Source organism: Gavia stellata, chromosome 2 (assembly GCF_030936135.1).
Source record: "Gavia stellata isolate bGavSte3 chromosome 2, bGavSte3.hap2, whole genome shotgun sequence".
NCBI lineage: Eukaryota > Metazoa > Chordata > Aves > Gaviiformes > Gaviidae > Gavia > Gavia stellata.
This window is the reverse complement of record NC_082595.1, coordinates 65,817,720-65,840,769: the sequence shown is the minus strand read 5'-3', so window position 1 is coordinate 65,840,769 and position 23,050 is coordinate 65,817,720. Positions and strand designations below refer to the sequence as shown.

At 34.9% G+C, this 23,050-nt stretch overlaps 1 protein-coding gene across 1 annotated transcript in view; it reads left to right on the top strand.

Moving 5' to 3' along the window:
- Positions 1–23,050, top strand: part of GRIK2 (glutamate ionotropic receptor kainate type subunit 2) — a 430,922-nt gene that overhangs the window by 385,944 nt on the left and 21,928 nt on the right. The window contains exon 14 of the mRNA XM_059835498.1: positions 11,916–12,141. Coding sequence (XP_059691481.1) covers positions 11,916–12,141 — 226 coding nt within the window. The remainder of the gene's footprint in view (positions 1–11,915; positions 12,142–23,050) is intronic.

Here is a 23,050-nt window from a genome sequence, read left to right as displayed (position 1 = left end):
ATGTGATACATATGAACAACAGGACGTGAAGTCAGTCATAGCTAATGATATTAACTTTTATTGTAGTAACTTATCACGTATTTAGTTATTATTCATTGAAGGTTTCTAAAATAGTTGTTCATAGTTTCCATATAAGTCCCTAGAATGGAATTTTCTGACTTTTCACAAATAGTTTAATTAGAACAGGAAAATAGGGAATAAAGTCAAACACTATAGTCCCAGTTGTTATTATTTGAAACTGCTCAGCAGAATAATTTGGTAGCATCCAGAAAAGGTTGGCTTGTTTTGATAAGAAAGTTAGCAAAGATATTGATATAAATTTAGCTAAATTTAGCTTAATGGATGCTCAAACTTCATCAGAAATTTTGTTTCCGTTTAGCTTTTTACTGGATAAATGACAGAATTTCTTTCTAATGTCCAATTGATCAACTTATATCTTGACAGGGGAAGCACAGAATCTGCAGTATGATGCACAGCTACACCCAGCAGTTCCATGGAGGAAATGTCTAGAATCCTTGGCAGTTCTGATAATACCATGCAATCATTAACATAATAAATTTTCTAGGAGTTATGATATCACATACCAACCCATACAGGATTTCTATGATGGCACATGGAGATCCATTAGAGCATGTCCATATACAATGTCAAGTGTCTATTCCTCCTCTTGACTGTATTTCAGAACTCAAATGTCACAGTCCACAGAGTAATTATTTCAAGCTATGTTTGAAGCATTGCATCATTGATATAAAATTCTGTGCAGCCCCAAAAATTCATAGATAGTAAAGTGTAATTGCTTTTACCATGTGTAATTATTAATACATAAATGTAAATTAATATTTTAGTCAATAATATCAATCTTCTATTGCTGGAATTAGTTGAAATTTTTAGTTAGAAAGCTTAAATATCATTAAGGCATTTCTGGAGCTCACTGAGTATTTTGCTGAGTATCACAGAGAATTTTTATGCCACCTCAGGAATTCTCTATAAAAAAATAATTTTTTGCTAAATAAAAATTTTCCATGGTTAGGTTTTGATCTTTATTATTGTCTTCATTTTTCTGCCAAGTTAAATCAATATGAAATTTTGGTCTCTCCTATTTTTTCCCTGTCATTCTGTCTCCTTTGTTCCTAATACATTATTATGTAATGCTTTTTTGAAAATTGATTTCACAGTTTCTTATTCTATTTTTCGTTGCAATTTCGTGTGTCTGCAATTGCTGAAATACCAAGATTTTCTGTAAGACAGAAATCAGAATTTTTTGTTTATCTCAAATATTTAATAGGCTTTGAAGAACTTTCAACTTTTGGGGGAAGTAAGGCAAGTGCTTATCACTTTTATCCTTCTCTTCCTCTTCTCTAATTTGTACAATATTAGTGTCAATAATAAACATCAGAGTAGTGTACTAGCTTTGTAATGGAAGTTTGAATTGTAGAAATTTGATCCATATACTACTGAGAGACTTAAATGATCTCTGAATTCACTGTGTTTAGTTTCTCACTGAAGTTTCACATTGTCTCTCAGGTGGGATATGTACCTGCCGTATTTGCTCATGTAGCAAAAAAACCAAACAGGTGAGAATCGAGGGAAGATCACATCAGCCTAGCTTCTTATTTCCTTGTTCTGGGTGATATGGCTTGATGTTAGTATCATTTTAACTTTGATTTCTGTCATTAAAGATGACATTTAATAAGTCTACACTTGGACTTATGTTTGCATCATAGGTGCACAGAGAAAATTCTGAAAATGCAAAGAAAGAAGAGGTTACAGTACTTTTCACCTTGATCTTTCCAAGAATTCAGGGCAACTAATAGGAACAGAACATCCATAATTTTCAAGCTGCAATGCTCAGGCCATACCATGTGACGGACACTTGCCAGTGCAGACCTGATAGACCACCTCACTGTTGTCACAGAAACAAGTATCTGTTCCTACAGCCAATGTCAAATGTGCTCAAATTAAATTTACTTTTGCAATTTAAAGTTCAATCTAACCTATTCCTAAAGAAGATATAGTAGCCAAGGTTTTACTGAAACTGCAAACTGTATGTTTTTGTAAGTAGATTTTGAACAGCATAAGTTTCTGCGGTTGAGATAGGGTAGTGGAAATATAGTGCATGAATTTTTCATTGATTTTACTTTTGCTTTTCCTCTGCAAAAAGATATAAAACATTGGGATTTTGGATTCAGTAGTTTCAGAAAAACACACACAATAATGCTACTCAAAATTATATTTTTCTTTTTTTTTTTTCAAGAATGGTTCTGCACAGTTCAGTTATCTAATAAGACCATTGTAATAAGCAATAATAAAATAAGTAGTTGGCACAGAATTAGCCTGAGAAATCTTAGAATTGTCTTTGGCTAAGTTTTGATGTATCATTTAACAGAAAAGGCTAACATGATTGATTGAAGTCACCGAATGGTCAAACTGGTAAACTGGTGATGAACTTTTCTTCCTTTTTCCTTCCTTGGAAATTCCTAATTACTTTATTCCCACTAATTTTGAGCACTTCCCTCCGAAAAAAAATGGAATACACTAGTTATCAATGCTGGAAGGAGAATCCTTTCCCTTCTGTTCTGTCATACACTTGCTGTTCTGGCTGTTCCAAATTATAAATAAAGCAGAGCCTTTCTAGCACTTCCTCAGTCTTCAGAAGCTATATTATATCCCTTTCTCTGTTAAACTACGTTACCAGCTGCTTTTACACTGCCTATACTCACCTATTACAGATGTCCAAACTGCAGTATGCAAATAAATACATAAATTGTATCTTACTCTAACTTTTGTCATGTTATACAATTTTGTCAGTACTGCAATTTTCCCCATCTCCTGAAAAGTTGGGTAGGGAATCTATGTACCACTGCTAAAAAAATACTCAAAACTGCATCTTATAACTCTGCTATTGCTCATATTTTCTGTGCAGATCGCTAATCTAACACACGTAAACTCATCTATGCATGTAGATTAATTCTTCATGATGTATTCTTCAGCAACCAGTTTGGCTGCAAAGTTCCTGTGTCTTTTACCGTAGCATTTCTTCCCAGATCTTTTAACTTTTTTTTTTAACCTCTCCATTGCTGGAGGAAAGCAGCTCCTTAAGTGTTATGTTGCTTATCTTCTCAAATATGTTGTTTAGGAGAGTACAGGTGTTTCAAGATAAAAACGCCAGAATTATTCCAAGACCTGACAGATTTGCTAACAAACAGTTCTTCTGATCAGTATCCTACCACTCTTCTACACCTTTGATATGAACCACATATGGCATCCATCCTGTTTGCCTGAATTAACTCCAATTTTCTAGTGACCAAGGTCAGACGAGTACAGAGAAAGACTCAGCTGTTCTTAGCTAGCACATATGGTCCAGTGTTGTTGGCAATTTACTTACTATAATAAAAAAGTACTGAATGCTAAATCCAAATCCCACTGCAGAATACCTCAGTGGTGACTTATGCTAATCTATAGCTGGCAAATATTTTACATGAGCTATTTTTTAAAGAAATACTTGAAATTATTGGCTATTTTGGATGTTCAGAGTTTGTCAGGTCTGGCCACAGAACTCATGGTGAAATTTATTGGGGGAAAACACCCACCAATCTGTCTGTGCCACTAGACTGATTTTGATAACTGTCATTACAGGCAATGACTAAGGCTAATGCTCCTGCTTGACAGGTGCCAAAAGAAAAAAAGCGACAATGGTTAAGTTTTTTAATGGTTAAGTTTTTGAAATATTATTATAAACAATAATTATTATTGTTATAAACAATATTTACTCCTAAATGTTTTGGGCAACAAATCAGCAAATAATAGTTAGTAGGCTTTCTTTCCCTTCTCCTCATTCAAAGGATCTTGAATGCTATGAGTTTGATTTTTAATGCTGCCTGATGAGTTTCTTTCAAATCACAACAGCAACAGAGTGTTTTGGGCATAGTGCGTATTAATTTTGCTTTGAACATTGCATAAACATCTTCCATGACAGTGTAGATGCTGTGAGAATACAATTGCTAAAATCATGGCATTGTGACAAATTCTTACACTATTAGAGGTAAATATTTAAAGTAGTATTTCTGAACTTTATGCTCAGTTCAGTGATGAAACTATGCACTCACTGCTTTCGGAAAAGGAGGTTGCTTCCAGATACAGTGTAAATGAAGTGTGGAGTTTTGTACTGCAGTTTGTATCTGAGAAGAGGCAGAGCAAGCAGAAGTGGATTTTTCTTTACAGAACATGCAGAATATAGAATCTGCTTTAAAAACAGATTATATTTGCTTAATGTCTTATTCCTACTTAAAAAGGAAGAAATCTACAAAAGTGTGGGAAATATCACACTTGTCATCTTCCACAGTATTTTACAAAAAAAAACCCATTCTGAGATTAGTTATAATTCAGTAGAGGACTATAAATCGTTCTGGTATAAAAGGCAAGGAAGTTTTCTGAAATCCATTAGTGATTTTGGAACTATAAAATCCTTACTTATTTCCAGGTCAAAGCTGGTAGTGAAAACTTATTTCAATAGCATTAAGGTTTGGGTTTTTTAAACCATAAATTACTTTAAATATTTAATGTTTGCTCAAAATCTTTCATTTTTTGAACAAAAATCAGCACAATTGGGGCAAGAGTAAAAATGTCTTTCTCTGAGCACTGCATTTTTCATTCTTTGCAGCTCTATTCTTGGCAGGAACACCTTTCCTACCTTTTTTCATTTGTGCTCTATGGACCATGAAAACTGTCGTTATGGAGGAGAGAACGCTTGTATGCATTGGTTTTATTGTTTTTATGCTGACACACCAAAATCTAAATCGGCTGGTTCACTTAGGGGTTTTCAAGCCTCAGCACTTCCGAACAAATAGGGGGAAAAAAGAAAAAAAAAAGGGGGGAAAAAAAGAAAATAAATGCCCTGAGGTCAGAGTCAATGAGATGAGTCTGATAAAAAGGAGAGTGTCTTTTTCAGTTTTGTTTGACAACTGAGAAAAAGCCAGTCTCATAGTTCTAGGAGACAATAAAGAAAATACAGTGCTACAAAGGTAATTTTTATAACTAGGTGGTAATCTGGTCAGAAAATCAGATGATACTCAGAAGTTCACTTGAATTAACACAGTCTGTCTATTGAGTGATAGAGAACAGCTAAGCTGATTTAAGTCTGGTCTGCTGTCCAGCACAGGTGGGGGAATGTATAAAATTTTCAGTATACTTAAGGTGCTAGTCATTAGCACGATGCTCTGTAACAGCTATGGCTTAGCCTACAGCAATGATTCAAAACTATGCATTACACATATGTGAATGCAAAGTTTGAAATGTCTATGGCATCATATTATATTATGGAGGCATCAGGTGCAGATATGCAATTAAGACCAAATTGTGTTTTACACATAATGTGCTCAGCTATGTCAAAATCAGTAAATGGACTGCTTCTGCTGCCTTAGAAAACAGCACTTACTTTTGGAGTGTACAATTAGCTAAGGCTTACTGGAAACTAGAAATTATTTCAGTCATTAAAACAAATTTAAATGGATTATTTAAAAAAATAATCTGGAAACAGGACATGTAGTGATATTGTGTAAAGCTAAAAAATTAATAAAATCTGATATCTTCCATTCTGATTCCTGTAGCTGATTCTCATATTTATCATTATTTGCATATATTGCTGTTTAGCTCAGAAGTCCCAGTAATGGTTCAGGAACCCATCACTGTCCATTTTAGAAACATTGAGCAGTTTGGAGAAAACAGCACTTATTCCAAAGAATTCAGATTCATATTAAGAAGTGGGAGAGGTGGATCAGTGTACACAGGTATAAATCACAGAAACAAGAAGTACAAAAAATGCACAACAGAACAAAGGCATCATCAGTCATTGATAGATATTTCAACAGTAGCAATCAGCCTTTACAAATTTCCATTTGGTGACAGTTCAGGAAAGCGATCAGGCAAGTGTTCAAATTCTTTCAGATAGCCTTATCTTTGAATTTCCCTGTATTTATAATGCTTGAGGACAATTACAGAATTCCTAAAACGTTCTTTACCTTGGGCTGTTAGTTTGTTCTTTCAGCTTTAAGCTTGTCATACTATGATTTGAAATGTATTCAATTAATTAACTTTATTTATTAATGGTACTAATCCTCTGTGGCCTAAAATACTGGAGACAGTATGTGTAAGAACAGTTGTAGCCATAAAAGGATCATCTACAATGTTTGCTTCACCTAAATCTGACATCTAGCCTTCTTATGTTTAGAAAAAATTCTTGAGATATGTTAGTGCTTTTGCCGTTACTAAGAACATCAGAAATGCATTTTCTAGCTTATTTCACAGCTATGTAGACTTAGGGCATGTGTCAAAACAAAACATCAAACTTACCAAAATGAATAAGGAATGAATAAAATAAATTTATTATATGGACAGTTCAGCTTGGATTTCCATACTGGTATTCAGGATTTCCAAGGGGCCATGTATGAAACAATTGGGATGAGTCTACTTGAGTTTCAAAGGACTGAAGGGCGAAAAACCCAGGAAAACACACATTTCCCTGGCTAATAATGGGCTTGCCTTTGGCTTGATGTATAAATTACATAAGTTCACAATATTTTGGGGGTTTGTTTTGTTTGTTCATTTGGTTTTTTTTCCCAAACAGGAAATCATATGTTTTGTTTTGTTTTCTTGAAATTGCTCAATGTCAAAATTTGAAGAGTCTCTAGAAACACTTATTACTGTACATAACTTCATACTGGTAAAGAATCATAGAAATCAATGAAAACTCAGAGTTGGAAGGGACCTCTAGAGTTTCCTTTCTCTGGATGGAGGAGGTCTGCTTTCCTATTTGAAAGCAAGTCCTTAGATTAGCTTATTCAGGCCTGTGTTAAGCTGTCTCTAATATTTCCACTGAGCTGATTCCACTACTTGTGTGGGCTACCTGTTCCAATGCTTAGTTGTTCTCATGATGAAGAATTTTTTTCTTATATCCACACAGAATTTCCCTTCAGTAGCTTGGGCCATTGCCTCTTATCCTGTCACCATGCATCCTAATGAGAGACTACCTTAAACTTCTCTCTAACCTTCTCTTTAGATAATGGAAGAACGTGATTAGATTCTGTGTAAGCCTTCCATTCTCCAGGTTGAACAACCCCATCTCCATATATCATTCTTTGTAAGTTAAGTTCTCCAACCCTCTGATCACCTTAACATCTCTCTTGAACTTGGAGGACCAAGACTGGACACAGTATTCCTTGTGTGGCTTGACAAGTGCCAAGTATTGTAGATTAATCACATCCCTTGTTCTGTTGGCTATAGTCTTGCTGACACATGCTGCAGTTTGCTTTCCTGCTGCAAGGATGGGCTACTTACTTATGTGCAGCTTGCTGTCCTTATGGATCCATAAGTCCTTTTCAGCCAAGATACACTTCTGCCACTGAGTTCCCAGCCAGTACTGATGCTTGTGATTACTTTCTCCCAGGATAGGCTTTGCATTTATTTTTGTTAAACCTCATGCAATTCCTTTTATACTAATTTTCAAGCCTCCTGAGGTCTCTCTGCATGGTAGCTCTTTCTTCCAGTGTATCTACCTCTCCTCCCTGTTTGGTGTCATCCACCAACTTGGTGAAGGTGCTTTCAATACCATTTTCCAAACTGTTTATAAAGATATTGAATAGTATCAGGTCTAGGACTGACCCCTGAAGCACTCCACTCATGACAAGATGCCAATCTGGCCCTGAGCTATTAACTACCACCTTTCAAGATCAACATCTCAGCCAGTTCTCCACCTGTAGGTGTTCCATCTGTCTAGTCCATATCCTACCACCTTGTCATCAAGGATGTCATAAGACACTGTATTGGGAACCTTACTAAGGCTCATATAGATGGGTCTTTATGACTGCACTTTTCATATGTCACTCTTTTTGTCAGTGCAAACACATAAGTGATGAGCTTGGTGAAGTAATTCAGAAGTGACTTTTCATAGTCTGTGTATTACAGAAGGTCAGAATAAATTTGCATAATTGTTTCTTTGGCCTTAAAAAAATTCATGAACCAAGCAACTTTAAGAAAAGTGGCCTGTGCCCACTAAGAATGCAGTGCTCAGGAAAACAAAAGTTACATAGCTGTTATAGGCAGTGTCATAGATGGAAAATAGTGTAGTAGGATTGGGAGTCTGTGGTTTGTTTTTTTTTACATAAAGATTGTCATGGTTTAATTCTTATGTGGTGGAGAGTGCTTTTATAAAATATTTAAGAACTGGGCTTCTGACTTTTTTTAACTTATTTTTTTCTCAGAATTTAATCTTAATCACCTTTAATTTTTCTTTTGTTACTACAGCCTCTTTTGATTTTAAATATTGCATAGGTGAAAGCAAAGCTGAGGCATTGTCTGTGACAATCAAATGCTTTTAGAAGCCAGGAAAGAATTTGGATGCTATCATTAAATAAAAATCTCCATTAACGGATCTGTAATTTTGCCTTTGTAGAAAAATGTCAGAATTTGGCTGGCACACTTTTGCTGTGCATTTATCCAATCTTGTCTTGTATTATGAGGTCTGCTTCCCTGTCCTTTGATCCTTGTTTATTCTGGCATTCATTCAACATCCTGATATTTTTCTAACCTTGTGGTCCAGAGTCTGACTGCTCAGATATTTGTCTTTCCTAGCGAGTGCTTCAGGATAGAGCAGTAAGTAATAAATTACTAACGATGATTCTTTCTGTTTCCAGCCTCACATTTGTACATATCATTAGACTAACTTAGAGCCTTTGCCATGCTTCCTTTTGTGATCCTTGACATGCACAGTTATCTTCCAATGATCTTTAATTTATGAACGCTGAGTATGTCACTGACTATCCTCTGAATGTCATTGTGAGAGCTACCATTTTATGCACCATGTAGGTGAGTTTCTTGATTTGCTTAACCTTTTCTTTTCCATCTTTCCTGTTAGTTAGTTCTCTTTTTTTATTCCAGTGAAATTCAAAAGTTGCAAAACGTAGGCGGCTTTCTTACTACTCTGCATTGTCTTCAGCATTACTGAGGGAACACAAGCATGATAAATCATGTCACCACAAGTTATCTTATACAGACATCATTTCCAGTTGATTTCAAGTTAGGTTGGATTTCCACAGTGATTTTCAGTTAGATGAAACAATATGGTGAACTAACCCAGAAAAAATAGTATACTTAATTGATGGAGTATATAAGTTGATTAACCAGATTGATTTGCACACAGTGAAAGAATATGGAAACATAATGTAAATTGCAGCATCTGCTTCTATCCATATGAATGACACAGTCATAACCACAAGAAGCAATATGTACATATTGGAGTTGTCATTCTCTTTAGTTCAATGTCAAATGGAATCCTGATGCTTTTGATTGTTCTGGCTTCTTGATTTTAGTCAGGTGAGTCTGCTGAATAGTTTGCCAAACACAGAGAAAAACCATTTGTGGTTGTATTTTCCTGAATCAAATGTTTTTTTATTTTCAGATAAAACATTCTCTGTTCTGCATAAAACAAATCCCATAACATGTACTATACACTTTTTTTGATAAGAATTTCTAAACGCTAGGTAGAATTTAGGGGTGAAAGTAGATGGGCTGTTTTTCTTGGCATCATTTCAGTTCTGACTTTTAGCTTTTAGGGGTGGAAGAAAGCAGTGCAAATACATTGTAGCGTTCTGCCTATATGAGAAAACTGAGAGATCACCGTGCACTTTCTATCACCCTTGCTAGCTTCACAGTCATGAACCATATGCACTGACGTTCTAGGCTTTGTGCTATCTTCTACAATCTCACTAATCATATGTAGACGTTTTTACATTTTTTGGTTTTAATTATTCCAGTAAGCGAGCTATCCTATGCAGGAGCTTTCTCTGATTTTATTTGTGACCTTTGTTCCTTCTTTTTCAATAGTAGCTATGGCTTCATCCTAGCTGATTAAATCAGTCATTGCAGTAGGAGCACTCTGTCCTTTAAAGGGTATTGTATTTTTTCACATGCTCTAATGTTTTGGTAGAGAGCAACCATTCCCCTTGATAACATGTTTTCATCATGGAATTTTTTTTTTTTCAACTGAAATGTAGAAATGCATATTTATTACAGTTCGTTCTTGCTTTATTTTCTATTATAGCTCATTTGGCTTTTTCTTTTTTTTTCCTCAACATGCGTCAGCAATGTGTATCTAACAGTTTACTAAAATGGGTTTCTCTGCCAATTTTTTATATTGCTCAGATTATTCATAGTGGCTAAAATGTTTGTTTTGTGTAGCAGGGTAAAGATTGTATGTCAGAAGAATTAAATACAGGTTCTTGGTAAAATTTTACAAATACTGAAAAGCATTAATTTTCCATCCTTTCCGTATTACATAGTAATTTAGATTCCTACAGAGCTGATGTGCATTGCTTAAAGTATGTTATACTAAAGTGCAATATTAAATGCCTGCAAGAATTATTTGATCTTCAAAAGAAACCCTATGAGGAGACACCATATCTGTTTGGTCTTCTCTATTCTATGCATTCACAGTATATTCCGAAGAAAAATTATTTCCCCTCTCATTGTTACTAAAATCTTTTGCGATCAGCCACAGACTATGTTCAGTACAGTAACAATCTGTTCAAGTCTTCAGTTTTGTTAGCATTGACACTAGAGTTAGTTCAAATGCTTGATTTGCTAAGTCCCCAGGCAGAGTGAAATAATTCTTGGATTGTAGCTCAGCAAGGGGACAAAGTAATCTTTTTTCTAAATAAATGTTCTTTTTATTCCACATACACTACAAATTCTCCTCTGGGGCAGAATTTATGGCTGCCAATCAGCTGAACTTCAGAAAGGTTTGTAGTGTCAATCTTTGTTTAGTATCTCCACCAGAACTGACGGCAGAGTTATGTTTAAGGCTGACATTAAAAGCTGAAAGACTCCTAAAAAGTCTGATTACACTAGTTCTCATGTTGTATTTCTACATTTTATTCACTAGACAAGATTTAACATTACTGAACATTTTCTGATACATCTTGAGTTTGAAACTTTATTAAACAGATGGGGCAAATGTAATATAAAATGTTCAGTACTTCTAATACCTTCAGTTTATTCAGTGTTTATGATCTCTTAAGCACTGTGTTTTACAAACATGAGGAAAAGTAGTATCTTTTTTAAAGAAGCTGAGGTGAAAGAAAGGAAGTGACTCCTGTATAGTTGCACAGCATCGCTTTGTGCCAAACTACCATCTTCTTTGTCCCAAACTACTGTCTCTCTCTTCCCATCACAACAGTTCTTTGCATTCTGGGAATATTAAAGCAGAAAACACATACTCATTTTTAGGACTTTTAGTGGTCAATTTCTGAATGGCAGGCTAGTATTAGTGTGACTAGGATGTGATACTATATCTTACCTAAAATCTTTCTCCAAGTATTTTTGCAGTGTACCATGGATAAAATATTTGCTGCCCTCTCCCTCACAACTGTTTTCACCATATACTGCCATCTGTAAGTGCTTTGATTACTTCAGGTTGCTACACTGTGCATTAGGTTTTCAGAATTGCTCAGGAGTAGCTAAGTGATTGAAATAAGAGTGAAAATTTCAAGTGTGCCAGAATCCACAGATTCTCCTATAACACACCAACATTGTTGATGAACTTGGCTATAGTGAAATACTTAATAGTTTTCCACTGACTTCAAATACTTGTAGCCCTTCATCCTATATAAAATCATATAAACAATAAAAAACAGATAAACAACAGATACTGTGCATTTTCTGGAGAATGTGTCCAACTGTTTTGTTTTATGTAGGCAAGATGAGAGGTACAGATGAGATGAAAGGTACAGGCACCCTTAGAAGAATGCCTTGGTAAAACCTGACACATAGGAAAATACGATAGGAGAGCAATGTGCAAACTGAGAATTTGCTTTACCCTTATAAGCGTATTATTATTATTCATGTTGCATATATTTGTCTTTCAGAAATCCAAAATCTCCACTTACGACAAGATGTGGGCCTTCATGAGCAGCAGGAGGCAGTCAGTGCTTGTCAAAAGTAATGAGGAAGGTATTCAGCGTGTGCTTACCTCTGATTATGCATTTTTAATGGAGTCGACAACCATTGAGTTTGTCACACAACGGAACTGTAACCTAACACAGATTGGAGGCCTGATAGACTCAAAAGGTTACGGCGTTGGAACTCCCATGGGTAGGTGATATGTCAACCATTTGTTCTCTGTTCATTAATCTTAGTTGTTGCAGTAGCATAGAAAAAGCTTCAATACACTGTTGTTTTCTCTATGTTGCTAACATTTTTTCTTGTTCTCTTTTTCCCACCTGGGGAAAATATTACATGTTTTATCAACATTTATGGGTTTTATTGAATTTTCTAAACAGAAAAAAATGGTTACTTTTTAAAAAAATGGACATGTTCATATGATATGTTTCTTTTACATGGTGTCTTCCATATGTTCAACAACAACAACAAAAAGTACTTTTCACAGCACTTTGTTTTATAAAAAAAATGTTTGAAAATGTTGATGTCTCTCTTTAGAGAATGAGGTGCTAGTAGTACAAGACTTACATTAGCAAACAGAGATAATGCTTCTATATTGAGAGGGCTAATCACCGAGATTCTTAAAAGAGGAGGAAAGATTCCATAACATACTGTGTATAACCCACAAAAAAAAAGAAATACTGAATTAACCTTGTGGAATATGGTTTTGCAGAGCAATTTCAATCCTGTAAATATTTTCCAGGTCAGGTGTTCTTGACTAGGTACAAAACTTTGGTTGCAAGATTAGAAGCCAGCTGCAGACATTAGTTTGCTAGAATCCACAGGATGGGATTCAGCAAGCACTGGGGTGCTGAATTCCCGTTGACTTCAGTGATTTTTGAAGGACATGAGCTGAGGATCTGGCTTTAGATTTCAGAATAGATGGGAATAGAAAATGGTGTGACACAAAGGATCTGTGCACCATGATCCTACTTAATATTGTAAGATCATTCTGCTGACTTCTTTGCAAGGACTATATTTATTCTAACTTTATTTTTAAGAAGAATTTATCATTTTGTGATTGATGTGAATATGTTTCATGTTTTTCTCAAATAAGTCTTACATTTGGTACTGATTTTATCTGTGTTAATAGTATACACTAAACCATTGTGTGGGGAAAGTTGTGTCTAGTACTTTAAATCAAGCAGATGGTAAGAAAGGTTAAGAAATAAACTTTACTGGAATATCTTGCATAAAGAGGTATCTAGTATTATCAAATATAGGTTTCCCGATATGTTGTAGATAATTACTGCAACTTTAATACCATCTTTGTAATTTTCATTACTTCAGTAATTTGCTATAAAATGGACATCTCCCCCGGAAACTATGATTCTGTTCATTCTGTCTTTGAACAGTTAGTTGTTAGGAATCTAGTTTTAATCCATATACCATTTTTTCACCCTGTTCTATTGTGGCTTCTTATATTGCTGAATATAGACATGAAAGTACCAGAAGTGAGTGGACTTCAGTCCCGCTTCTCTTTTTGGCATCGCATGTTTTCTGATATATAAACCTTTTGTTATTTTGAGGGTGAAAACCACCTTCCATTTAGGTTTAGTGTGGGCAAAATTGAATCTTAGTGATAGTTTAAAATCCTTGAATAAGCTGTGTGCACATTTGTAAAGCATCTGAAGCATGCCCCAGACGTTGAAGTGCCCATGGAAGTGCCTAAGTGATAAAAATCAGAGAGACCAGGCTACTTTGTAAGTGATTTTGATCATGTGTAAATCAAAGAAGCAGCATAAACACAAGAGAAAACAGATGAAAAGCAATGATAAAGCCCTCCCTTTTTTGGGGACAACAGGCACTATGCATGCACTATTTCTTCATTAACTTCGAATCATATCAAATACATTATTCAGCTCTTATTCATCTGCAAGATTCCAAGTAATAACAAATTATGTGTCAAGTGAAATTATAGTGTTGTACAAGGGGATCTGTGAACTGGCAATTGTCTTGAACCAAGACGAAACAAATCAAGGACATACCTGCAGGAAACAGAGATCACCAAAGGAGGTAAAACTTGGCAAAACTTGGCAAAAAAAGTTGAAGTAAGATCTGAAAAATGGATGAGGCCTTCATAAAAGGAAATAGAACCTAAAGTGAGATGTAAAGTAATGTTTTCACAAAAGCTATGAAGGAACAATAAAACAGCATCTGGAGCTTTCCCAGAACACCTAAGAATTAGAGATTAATCCTGTGTTTGGGCAGTATCTATAAAATGCTATCCGGAGAAATAACATTTATAAAAATTTTGTATCCTGTGTATTAACTGCACAGTCTCAGGGGAAAGAGATTGGATAGCCTCTGGTGAAATAATGCATAGTTCACCCATACATTTGAAAGGAAACCATATGAAGAAGCATATCCATAGTGCCTGTCAGAATAGTTTTTGTTAAATATGTTGCTTTATTGAAGCTAAAAAATCTTACAAAGCAGTGGATAATACAAAATAAACTGATGCATTATAGCTAATCTCATTTCTACAGGAAAAATAATTCCGAAGTCTTTAAAAGAACTTATGACATGGTTGAATCTACAGAAGTAGATTTCATCATTATTTAATGATCATGGAAGAAGTTTATAGACATGCAATTAAGTAATATCTTTCCAGAGTCAATAATCCTAAAAGAAACTTGTCACATGCTTGGAAAACTACAGTGTAATGGTTTCACAAGTAAACCACAAGTTACTGCTTGTGACTGTCTGGGAAGCAACACATCTCTGAGCAGAACAATACAGAACTATTTCTATTAGAGGCACATTATCTGAAAGATATAGATGTCATCTCCCCAAATTTACAGAACTATCCAGTTTATCTCTTGGAATAGTGGCTGGAAGTTGCAGAAGTATTTGCACGTAAGATTAAATTTGTAGAATACAGTTGTTACAGGCCTTATGTTGAATACAGTAGAATGGATATGGTTACTTTTGGAGAACAGCATCAAAGGAAGTAGGTGCAACAAATCTTGTTCCTTTTGAAGGCTAATAGAATAACAGTGAGAACGTAATTTGCCTGAGTCTGTTAGCTACAAGCAGAAGAGCTACAAGCTTTCCTAACAGAAAAATATGCTATCAGTCAAAATATGCTATCAGAGTAGTTTATGGTAGGATAATCACTTGGAAAAATGCAACCACCCAAATATAGCACCAGCTTAGAGTACTATAGCAAAAGCTCTCTGCTCACAATGTGAAAGTTTTAAATTCAGAGAAAGACAGTTGCACAAGATAAGGAGAAAAAAACAGCAGATAGGCATCAACTCCTTCCAAGCACACTGAAGAAGCAAAATCTGAGTTTACATGATTATTTTAATCCTTCTAAATGCATTAGTGAAGTAAACAAAGTTTAGATTGCTAAAATGTAGGCTTCATGAAGGAAATTGGAAATTATGTACTTTTGGCAAAAAGTAGGGTCAGTGTACACCTTTAAAATCAACAAAATACACTGAAGTTTGGAATAGGTGCAAGGTAGTATTCTGTATGGTATCTTTGCTGTTAGCTTTATTTAATATGTCACATATGACACCTGCAGCACTGAAAAATAAACTAGAGATAGTGAATTTGATAAGTTATACATACAATGAATGATTTTCATGATACATGTTTATAAATTAAGGTAACAGTCTTGTATATACTTGAATTCATTTTCAGTCAGCCACTTCTGGTGCTAGGCTAGAAAAACTTTATTTATAATGAAGAGAGAAGAGGAGAACAGGCCTGGGATGAGAAGTTTGACAGCAACTGATACTTTGGAGCAGATAAGGGAGAACTTATTTGTAACTGGGGGTGTGTTTGTTTTGTTTTATTTTCCATCTTTGCAACTTTATTTACCAAGAGTGTAACACTTCTTTTGCTAGAGCACATTTGCATTTTTTTCCTCCCAGTATGAAGTGCCACATGCCAGGGGTTTGTATTGGCTTTATTCTGGCATGTCCTATTAGGAGGCACTACTTTGCCAGTCCTGTATTCTTCATCAGTGAATCTGGTAGATAGGAAAACTTTTGTTAACATGCATAAAACTTGAAGTATGCTGTATAGTTTATTTCTAATAATAAATATATGAATATATAAACAGTGTGGCCAGCAGGACTAGGGAAGTGATTGTCCCCCTGTACTCGGCACTGGTGAGGCCGCACCTCGAATACTGTGTTCAGTTTTGGGCTCCTCACTACAAGAAAGACACTGAGGTGCTGGAGCATGTCCAGAGAAGGGTGACAAAGCTGGAAAAGGCTCTGGAGAACAAGCCTTATGAGGAGCGGTTGAGACAGCTGGGGTTATTTAGCTTGGAGAAGAGGAGGTTCAGGGGAGACCTTATCGCTGTCTAAAACTACCTGAAAGACATTGTAGAGAGGTGGGTGCTGGTCTCTTCTCCCAAGTGAGAAGTGATAGGACAAGAGGAAATGTCCTCAAGTTGCACCAGGGGAGGTTTAGACTGGATATTAGGAAAAATTTCTTTACTAAAAGGGTTGTCAAGCATTGGAACATGTTGTCCAGGGGGGTGGTTGAGTCACCATCCCTGGAGGTTTTTAAAAGACATGTGGATGAGGCGTTTAGGGACATCGTTTAGTGGTGGACTTAGCAGTGTTAGGTTAACGGTTGGACCTAAACAATTACATGATTCTATGATTCTAATATGTATCATGTACAGATATCTATCAGGAATATATTTCTTTTAGTGGTCGGAATTCGGCTTTGTGTGGGCATACACCTCACCATCCAAGGTTGATATTCAAGGGAGGGAGGAAGGAAAGGAGGGAGGGAGGAAGAAAGAGAAAGAGAGAAAAGACACAGAAAGCAAAGGAATGAAGGGGGGTAGGGTGGAGAGAGAGAACAAACCCTTTGAGTATGCGGAATAACTTGTGCTTTTAGTCATAGACCCTCTTAAGTATTCCTTATCACCTCCAGTAGTTTTAAATGTCCCATTCTTCATCATGCATGATAAAGGTATTTAAAATTTGTTTGCTCTTGAATAAATCCCAGTTGGGATAAATTTACAATTGCAAAGGATTCCTAAATGTTTATGATACTTCCACATGCTTATGGTCTTCTTATCAAACATAAATTGTAACTTTTTTTCAAGAAAACCTGGTCTATCCAGCAATATACATTTCATGCCCTACTGAAACACAGTTAATATGACTTTACTATGGTCAACATAGTGTAAAACTCAGTAATATTATGTGAACAAATGTTATTTTCCATAATGAGTATTTATTAACATCTTTGTTAATATGAAGTGAACCACATGAAAGGTTAGAAATTTAGCTTCTACGTACTCTATATTAAGGCCTTAATGGTCTGCAAAGCTACTTTTCACTTTTTTTTACTTTTTGCTCTCCAATTGGAAGAAACATTAGAAATCATCGCTTGGAAAAAAGCAAATCTTCACATTTCTGGAGTGGTTTCAGGTTCTTATTTCTTTTCCAAATTCCTGTTTCTCTTCAGTGTGTTACACAGCAAGCTACTTTCCATCTGGCTTGGGCAGATTTTCTACTGAATTGCCAGTTGCTTCTATGTTGAACTTGGAGTATATAAATGGCTGACAAGTGCATATGTCAAACCCATTCCATATGAGCAGATCTACTGAGCACGCACCTTTCAGATGACCTGCAGTTATGTGGCAACTCAGGACTATCCTGTATATGCCAGACAAACTCTGTGTGTGGAGACACATGCAAAGCAACACCTTTGACATTTTGAAAATGAAAAATTGTAGGTGTAAGTAATCCTAAAAGTTTGCATATATTTCTTCTAACTCTTAAGAAATACAACATAGAAAGTGGTGTTTGAGAGGTATGGCACATATAAGAAAGGAGAGCTAGTAATTTCTCTACTGTTTCTCTATGATTGTTGAGCTGTGGAAAACTTACAGAATTTGATTAAGAGGGGGCTTTAGCTGTATAGCAGTGATGTTCCTATGATATCTGACAATGGTGAGGTAAAAACCAGTTTGAGAAAAAGGTAAAACACGTATTATCCATTCTTCTGTGAAGTTTTTACAAGAAAATAAATTGTGCTATTAACATCAATAATATCTCAGTGGCAAAACGTGGTGAGGTGAATCTGTTAGATGTCTCTCTTCACTTTTACTTGTTTTTTGACTTACTTCTCCCTTGCTGTGATCAAACTATGACTTTTCCTACTACATCATATAACCGTTTGTATCCCTGATCTTTCCACACTGATGTACTATCAAGATGCCCTGAAAAAAGCTGGAAAAGGTTTGAGGCTCAGATCTTTAATATTTAATTGATAACTTAAAAATTGTTAAAAAAAGAAATGTGCACTCCTCCAACTATATAGAGACTCTTCACTCTACATGGGGGTAAAATACAACTCTCAGGATATCAATGAAATTAAACCATGCATTTTGGGGTCAACATACCAAGTAGATAAAGCTACTAATATTTCATTGCCGAACTAAGTCTTACAGAACTGCCCATTATACGAAGCTGCAATAACTTTGTGTGCAATATATCTGCACAGTGTATATTTATATATCCACAATAGAAAGCTGGCAGCTATTGTGATACAAACAAGTTATACCTGCCATGTCAAAAAATAAAAGTATATGAATAAAATAAACGGCCTTCCAACAGAGATGTATTGGCTGCAGGACCCAGATATCAGTGTGCTCACTTAAGCGCAAAGGATGAAACAAAACTTCAAGGCTCTCATGTTCTATTGATTCACAGGTGCCACTTTTAGTGAAGTTCTCTTTTCTGTAAATTCTAATGAACTATAAAATAAAATGTCTTTGTTTACAAACATTTTTATCTCTTGGAGGAAAAATATATTTTTCACAGTACATTGTTCTTAAAGATTCTCAAAATTTTGCCCACTCACCTATGACTTCCAAAGGGTCTATTTGGCCAACTAATGTCATGTGCAGATCACTTGAACAAAGAAATTTATTTATATACTTTTGCACAATGTAGTTCATCTTTTTTTTTTTTTATTTTTGGCAAATCAGACCCAAAAGTGGGGTTGACTTTTTTTTTTTTTTTAAATTTCAGTCAGCTGTGTAGCATGTAATTAAAATGTTGTTTGGAGTAAGCACATTTTGAAGACAGTAGTATTCATAGAATTCCACCAGACATAGAATCTAGAAAGAGTATTTCACACTCCACTCATTTAAATTAAAGATTTCACTGCAGAAAAAAAGGGTTTCAGGTATCATCGTTAGGAATATGACTTCATGAATTATTTATATTCATCTAAGCCATTAATAAATGCAATACAATAGTGTTCTTCCTACCCCAGTGATAGGCTGCTGGGTTCAAATAGAATTTAAACAGTTTAATCAGCAAATGTATAATACTTAATTATTATGTTGTATCCAATAACACTGTGTGGGTTCAGCTGATTTATATTACCTAGTCTGTCTCTTGGGAGTGACCTCAAAAACACATTCACAGTAAAATTTTTTATTTTATGATATTGAAAGTTTGCAACTGACCTGACAGTGTTCTTAATGCAGGTATTTTACAAAAGATTTCATTACCTGCCATTTTTATTTAAGTGTGTGTTTCCAAATATACAAAATTTTAAATGAAGGCACAGTGGGGAATACAAATTACTTAAGAACAAAAGTTTTTAATAGATGCTTGTAATTTCAAAGATTAAAACTTAATGTAGTAAAAATACGAATAAATAAATTACTTATTTTCTAAATATGCAATAGAAAGTGAAAAATGATATTATGAAGAGGATCTCAAAATAGCCTTAACTCTCTTAGAATTCATTCAGCCTCCTGTGTTGCTGCTTTTCTGACAGAGATTTGCAGCCTGGTTTTGTAATCATCTAAAAATTTGTTTACTTTTGGAGCTTGTTTGTAAGATAAAAAGTAAATAGAATTGAGGTAAACACCTTGTAGTGTAAGAATAACACTTCATCATCATACAGATGTGTAAGATGTTGCCTCCTGTGTTTTGCCTAACTTTTAAAAGACCAAAGCCTCGAATTCTACAGCTACGTATCTGAATTAACTTTTTTGTTAAGCAGTTTCTACACTTAGAACATGTACTAGATCCAAATTAATATTTTAAACAAATGCCCTGTATGTTTTCTAGTAAAGAAATTTATTATGTTATTACATATTTAGAACATAGAGGTGCTAGAAATTTTTCCTACGCTAGGTGCTACCTATAACTGTGGTAAAATGAAGTCCAATTTAACAGAGAATAAAGTATGAATAGAAAGCCTTTGTTTTCCAGAAATTACTTAAAAATCTCAGAATTGAAGGTACAGTTGTCCATAGTCAGACTTTATAGCTCCCACCAAAGTATGGGGCAGTCTATTGTTTAAGCTCTGACTGAATAAGAATGTTGTATGGTTATCCTGCAGTTGTAGATTCTTCTGAAGGGAGCAGGATCATGATACAGATGAGTATCATAATGATGAATTCTGTGCCCCACAATTTAAGAAGGATGTTAAGGTACTTGAATGTGTCCAGGGGAGGGCAACAAAGCTGGTGAAAGGAGTAGAAGGCATGGCCTGTGAGGAGTGCCTGAGGGCACTGGGTTTGGATAGTTTGGGGAAAAGGAGGCTGAGGAGTGATCTCATTGCTCTCTACAGCTTCCTGGGGAGGGGAAGTGGAGAGGGAGCTGCTGGTCTCTTCTCCCTGGTATCCAGTGATAGGATGTGAGGGAATGGCTCAAAGCTGTGTCAGGGGAGGTTCAGACAACATTAGGAAGCATTTCTTTACCGAGAGGGTGGTCAAACACTGGAACAGGCTTCCTAGAGAGGTGGATGATGCCCCAAGCCTGTCAGTGTTTAAGATGCATTTGGACAATGCCCTTAATAACATGCTTTAACTTTTGGTCAGCCTTGAAGAGGTCAGGCAGTTGGACTAGGTGATTGTTGTGGGTCCTTTCCAACTGAAATACTCTATTCTATTGTGTTCTGTTCTGTTCTATTCTAGTACTTGGATGCCATTGTTTATGCAGTTCTCTTTTTCTTTTTCTTTTTCTTTTTCTTTTTCTTTTTCTTCTTCTTTTTCTTTTTCTTTTTCTTTTTCTTTTTTTCTTTTTCTTTTCCTTTTTTCTTTTTTCTTTCTTTTCCTTTTCCTTTTCCTTTTCCTTGTTTCCTTTTCCTTTTCCTTTTCCTTTTCCTTTTCCTTTTCCTTTTTTCCTATTTTTTCTTTTTCTTTTCCTTTTTCTTTTGTCTTTGTCTTTTCTTTTTTCTTTTTTTCTTTTTCTTTCTTTTTCTTTTTCTTTTTCTTTTTCTTTTTCTTTTTCTTTTTCTTTTTCTTTTTCTTTCTCTTTTCTTTTTCTTTTTCTTTCTCTTTTTCTTTTTCTTTTTTTTCTTTTTCTTTTTCTTTTTCTTTTTCTTTTTCTTTTTCTTTTTCTTTTTCTTTTTCTTTTTCTTTTTCTTTTTCTTTTTCTTTCTCTTTTTCTTTTTCTTTTTTCTTTTTTCTTTCTTTTCCTTTTCCTTTTCCTTTTCTTTTTCTATTTTTTCTTTTTCTTTTCTTTTTCTTTTCCTTTTTCTTTTGTCTTTGTCTTTTCTTTTTTCTTTTTTCTTTTCTTTTCTTTTTCTTTTTCTTTCTTTTTCTTTTTCTTTTTCTTTTTCTTTTTCTTTTTCTTTTTCTTTTTCTTTTTCTTTTTCTTTTTCTTTTTCTTTTTCTTTTTCTTTTTCTTTTTCTTTTTCTTTTTATTTTTCTTTTTTCTTTTTATTTTTTCTTTTTTCTTTTTTCTTTTTATTTTCCTTTTCTCTTTCTCTTTCTTTTTTCTTTTTTTTTTCCCTTTTCCTTTTTCTCTAATTATTTTTTCTCTTTCTCTTTTTTTGCTTTTATTCTTAGAGAAGATTATAAGACTCCCTGCAAGGTTTGGTTTAGAATGTTTTATTTTAATCGCTGAGTACCTACACCTTACTTCAGTATTGCCAATATGTTTTAGTGTAGGGAATGTCATCAGGCCAATCACATTATTTCAATTCTTTCCAATGTCCAGTTCTGATAGAGTTTTCATCGTCTTGGTTAGAAGATGAAGTTCTCTCTTGCCCTTCCAACTGCTTTATGGGGACAGATTTGCAGGAAAAGACAGACTTTTTTCCCTAAAGAAGTATTTGACAAGAGTGTTTAGTATGCTTGATGCTTCCATTCTATGTGGTGCTCTTTGCTGTTCCTACACAGGTGCACAAATACACACAGATTTTCAGTCTGTTCCTCTATTTTTAATTTACTTCTATTAGAACCAACATGCTAGTAAAGATTTATTGATTGGATTCCAGCAACGAGATCACTTGTTTAAAAAAAACCCAAAACCAAAAAACCCAGAACAAAAAAACCCCAGACATAACATTTTTGTCTATAACATACCTGAATAAGAAAATAAGGCTGAAGTTTCACTGTGTTTTTAAACTGACATAGGGCTGCTGCATTTTGAAAAAACTGACAGCTGTATGAGCTGGTTTAGTGACCTAAACTGGCAGAATACTGTTCATCTTTTTTCATAAAATTAATTTACTTCGTGTTTAATTGCATAGCTGCTAATGAGTCTGGATAAGCACTAGTCCTAGTATGAAGAAAGCAGTGATAGCAAACAAACTGGGATGTGGAAGAGGAAATGGGATTTCTGCACAGCCAGCTGTTAGACTGAGTCTGAAGACAATCCTGAGATTCTTCCCTGTTTTGTAATAGTTGCAAAAAGCTGCAATGTGTCTCTCAGTGGCAGAAATAAAATAGTTGTAATTTAACAGAAGTGAGTAGTTGTGGGGCGGGGGGGAGCTGTCAAAGTGAGTTTTCCATATTTAAAAAACTTTTTTTTTTCCATGCCTCACATTCATTCCTGATCAAACTTTGCAGAACTTGAACAGTACAGTTTTCATCCCCCTTCACATTGGTGCTTCTTCAGTTTTTTCTTCTTTTTGTCTTTTCTCCTGGAGGTCTAGGCTAAGAATCAAAGAACATTATGGTAGCAAGAGGGCCATAAGAAATGAAAACACTAGCATGTATTAAATACCTTTTTTATAAAAGAAAAGGTCCGTAGGATCCTTTCAAAATTAACTGGAGTTTATCAACATTCCTTACTCTCTGAAGTTAAGCACTTACTGTAGCTAGGGC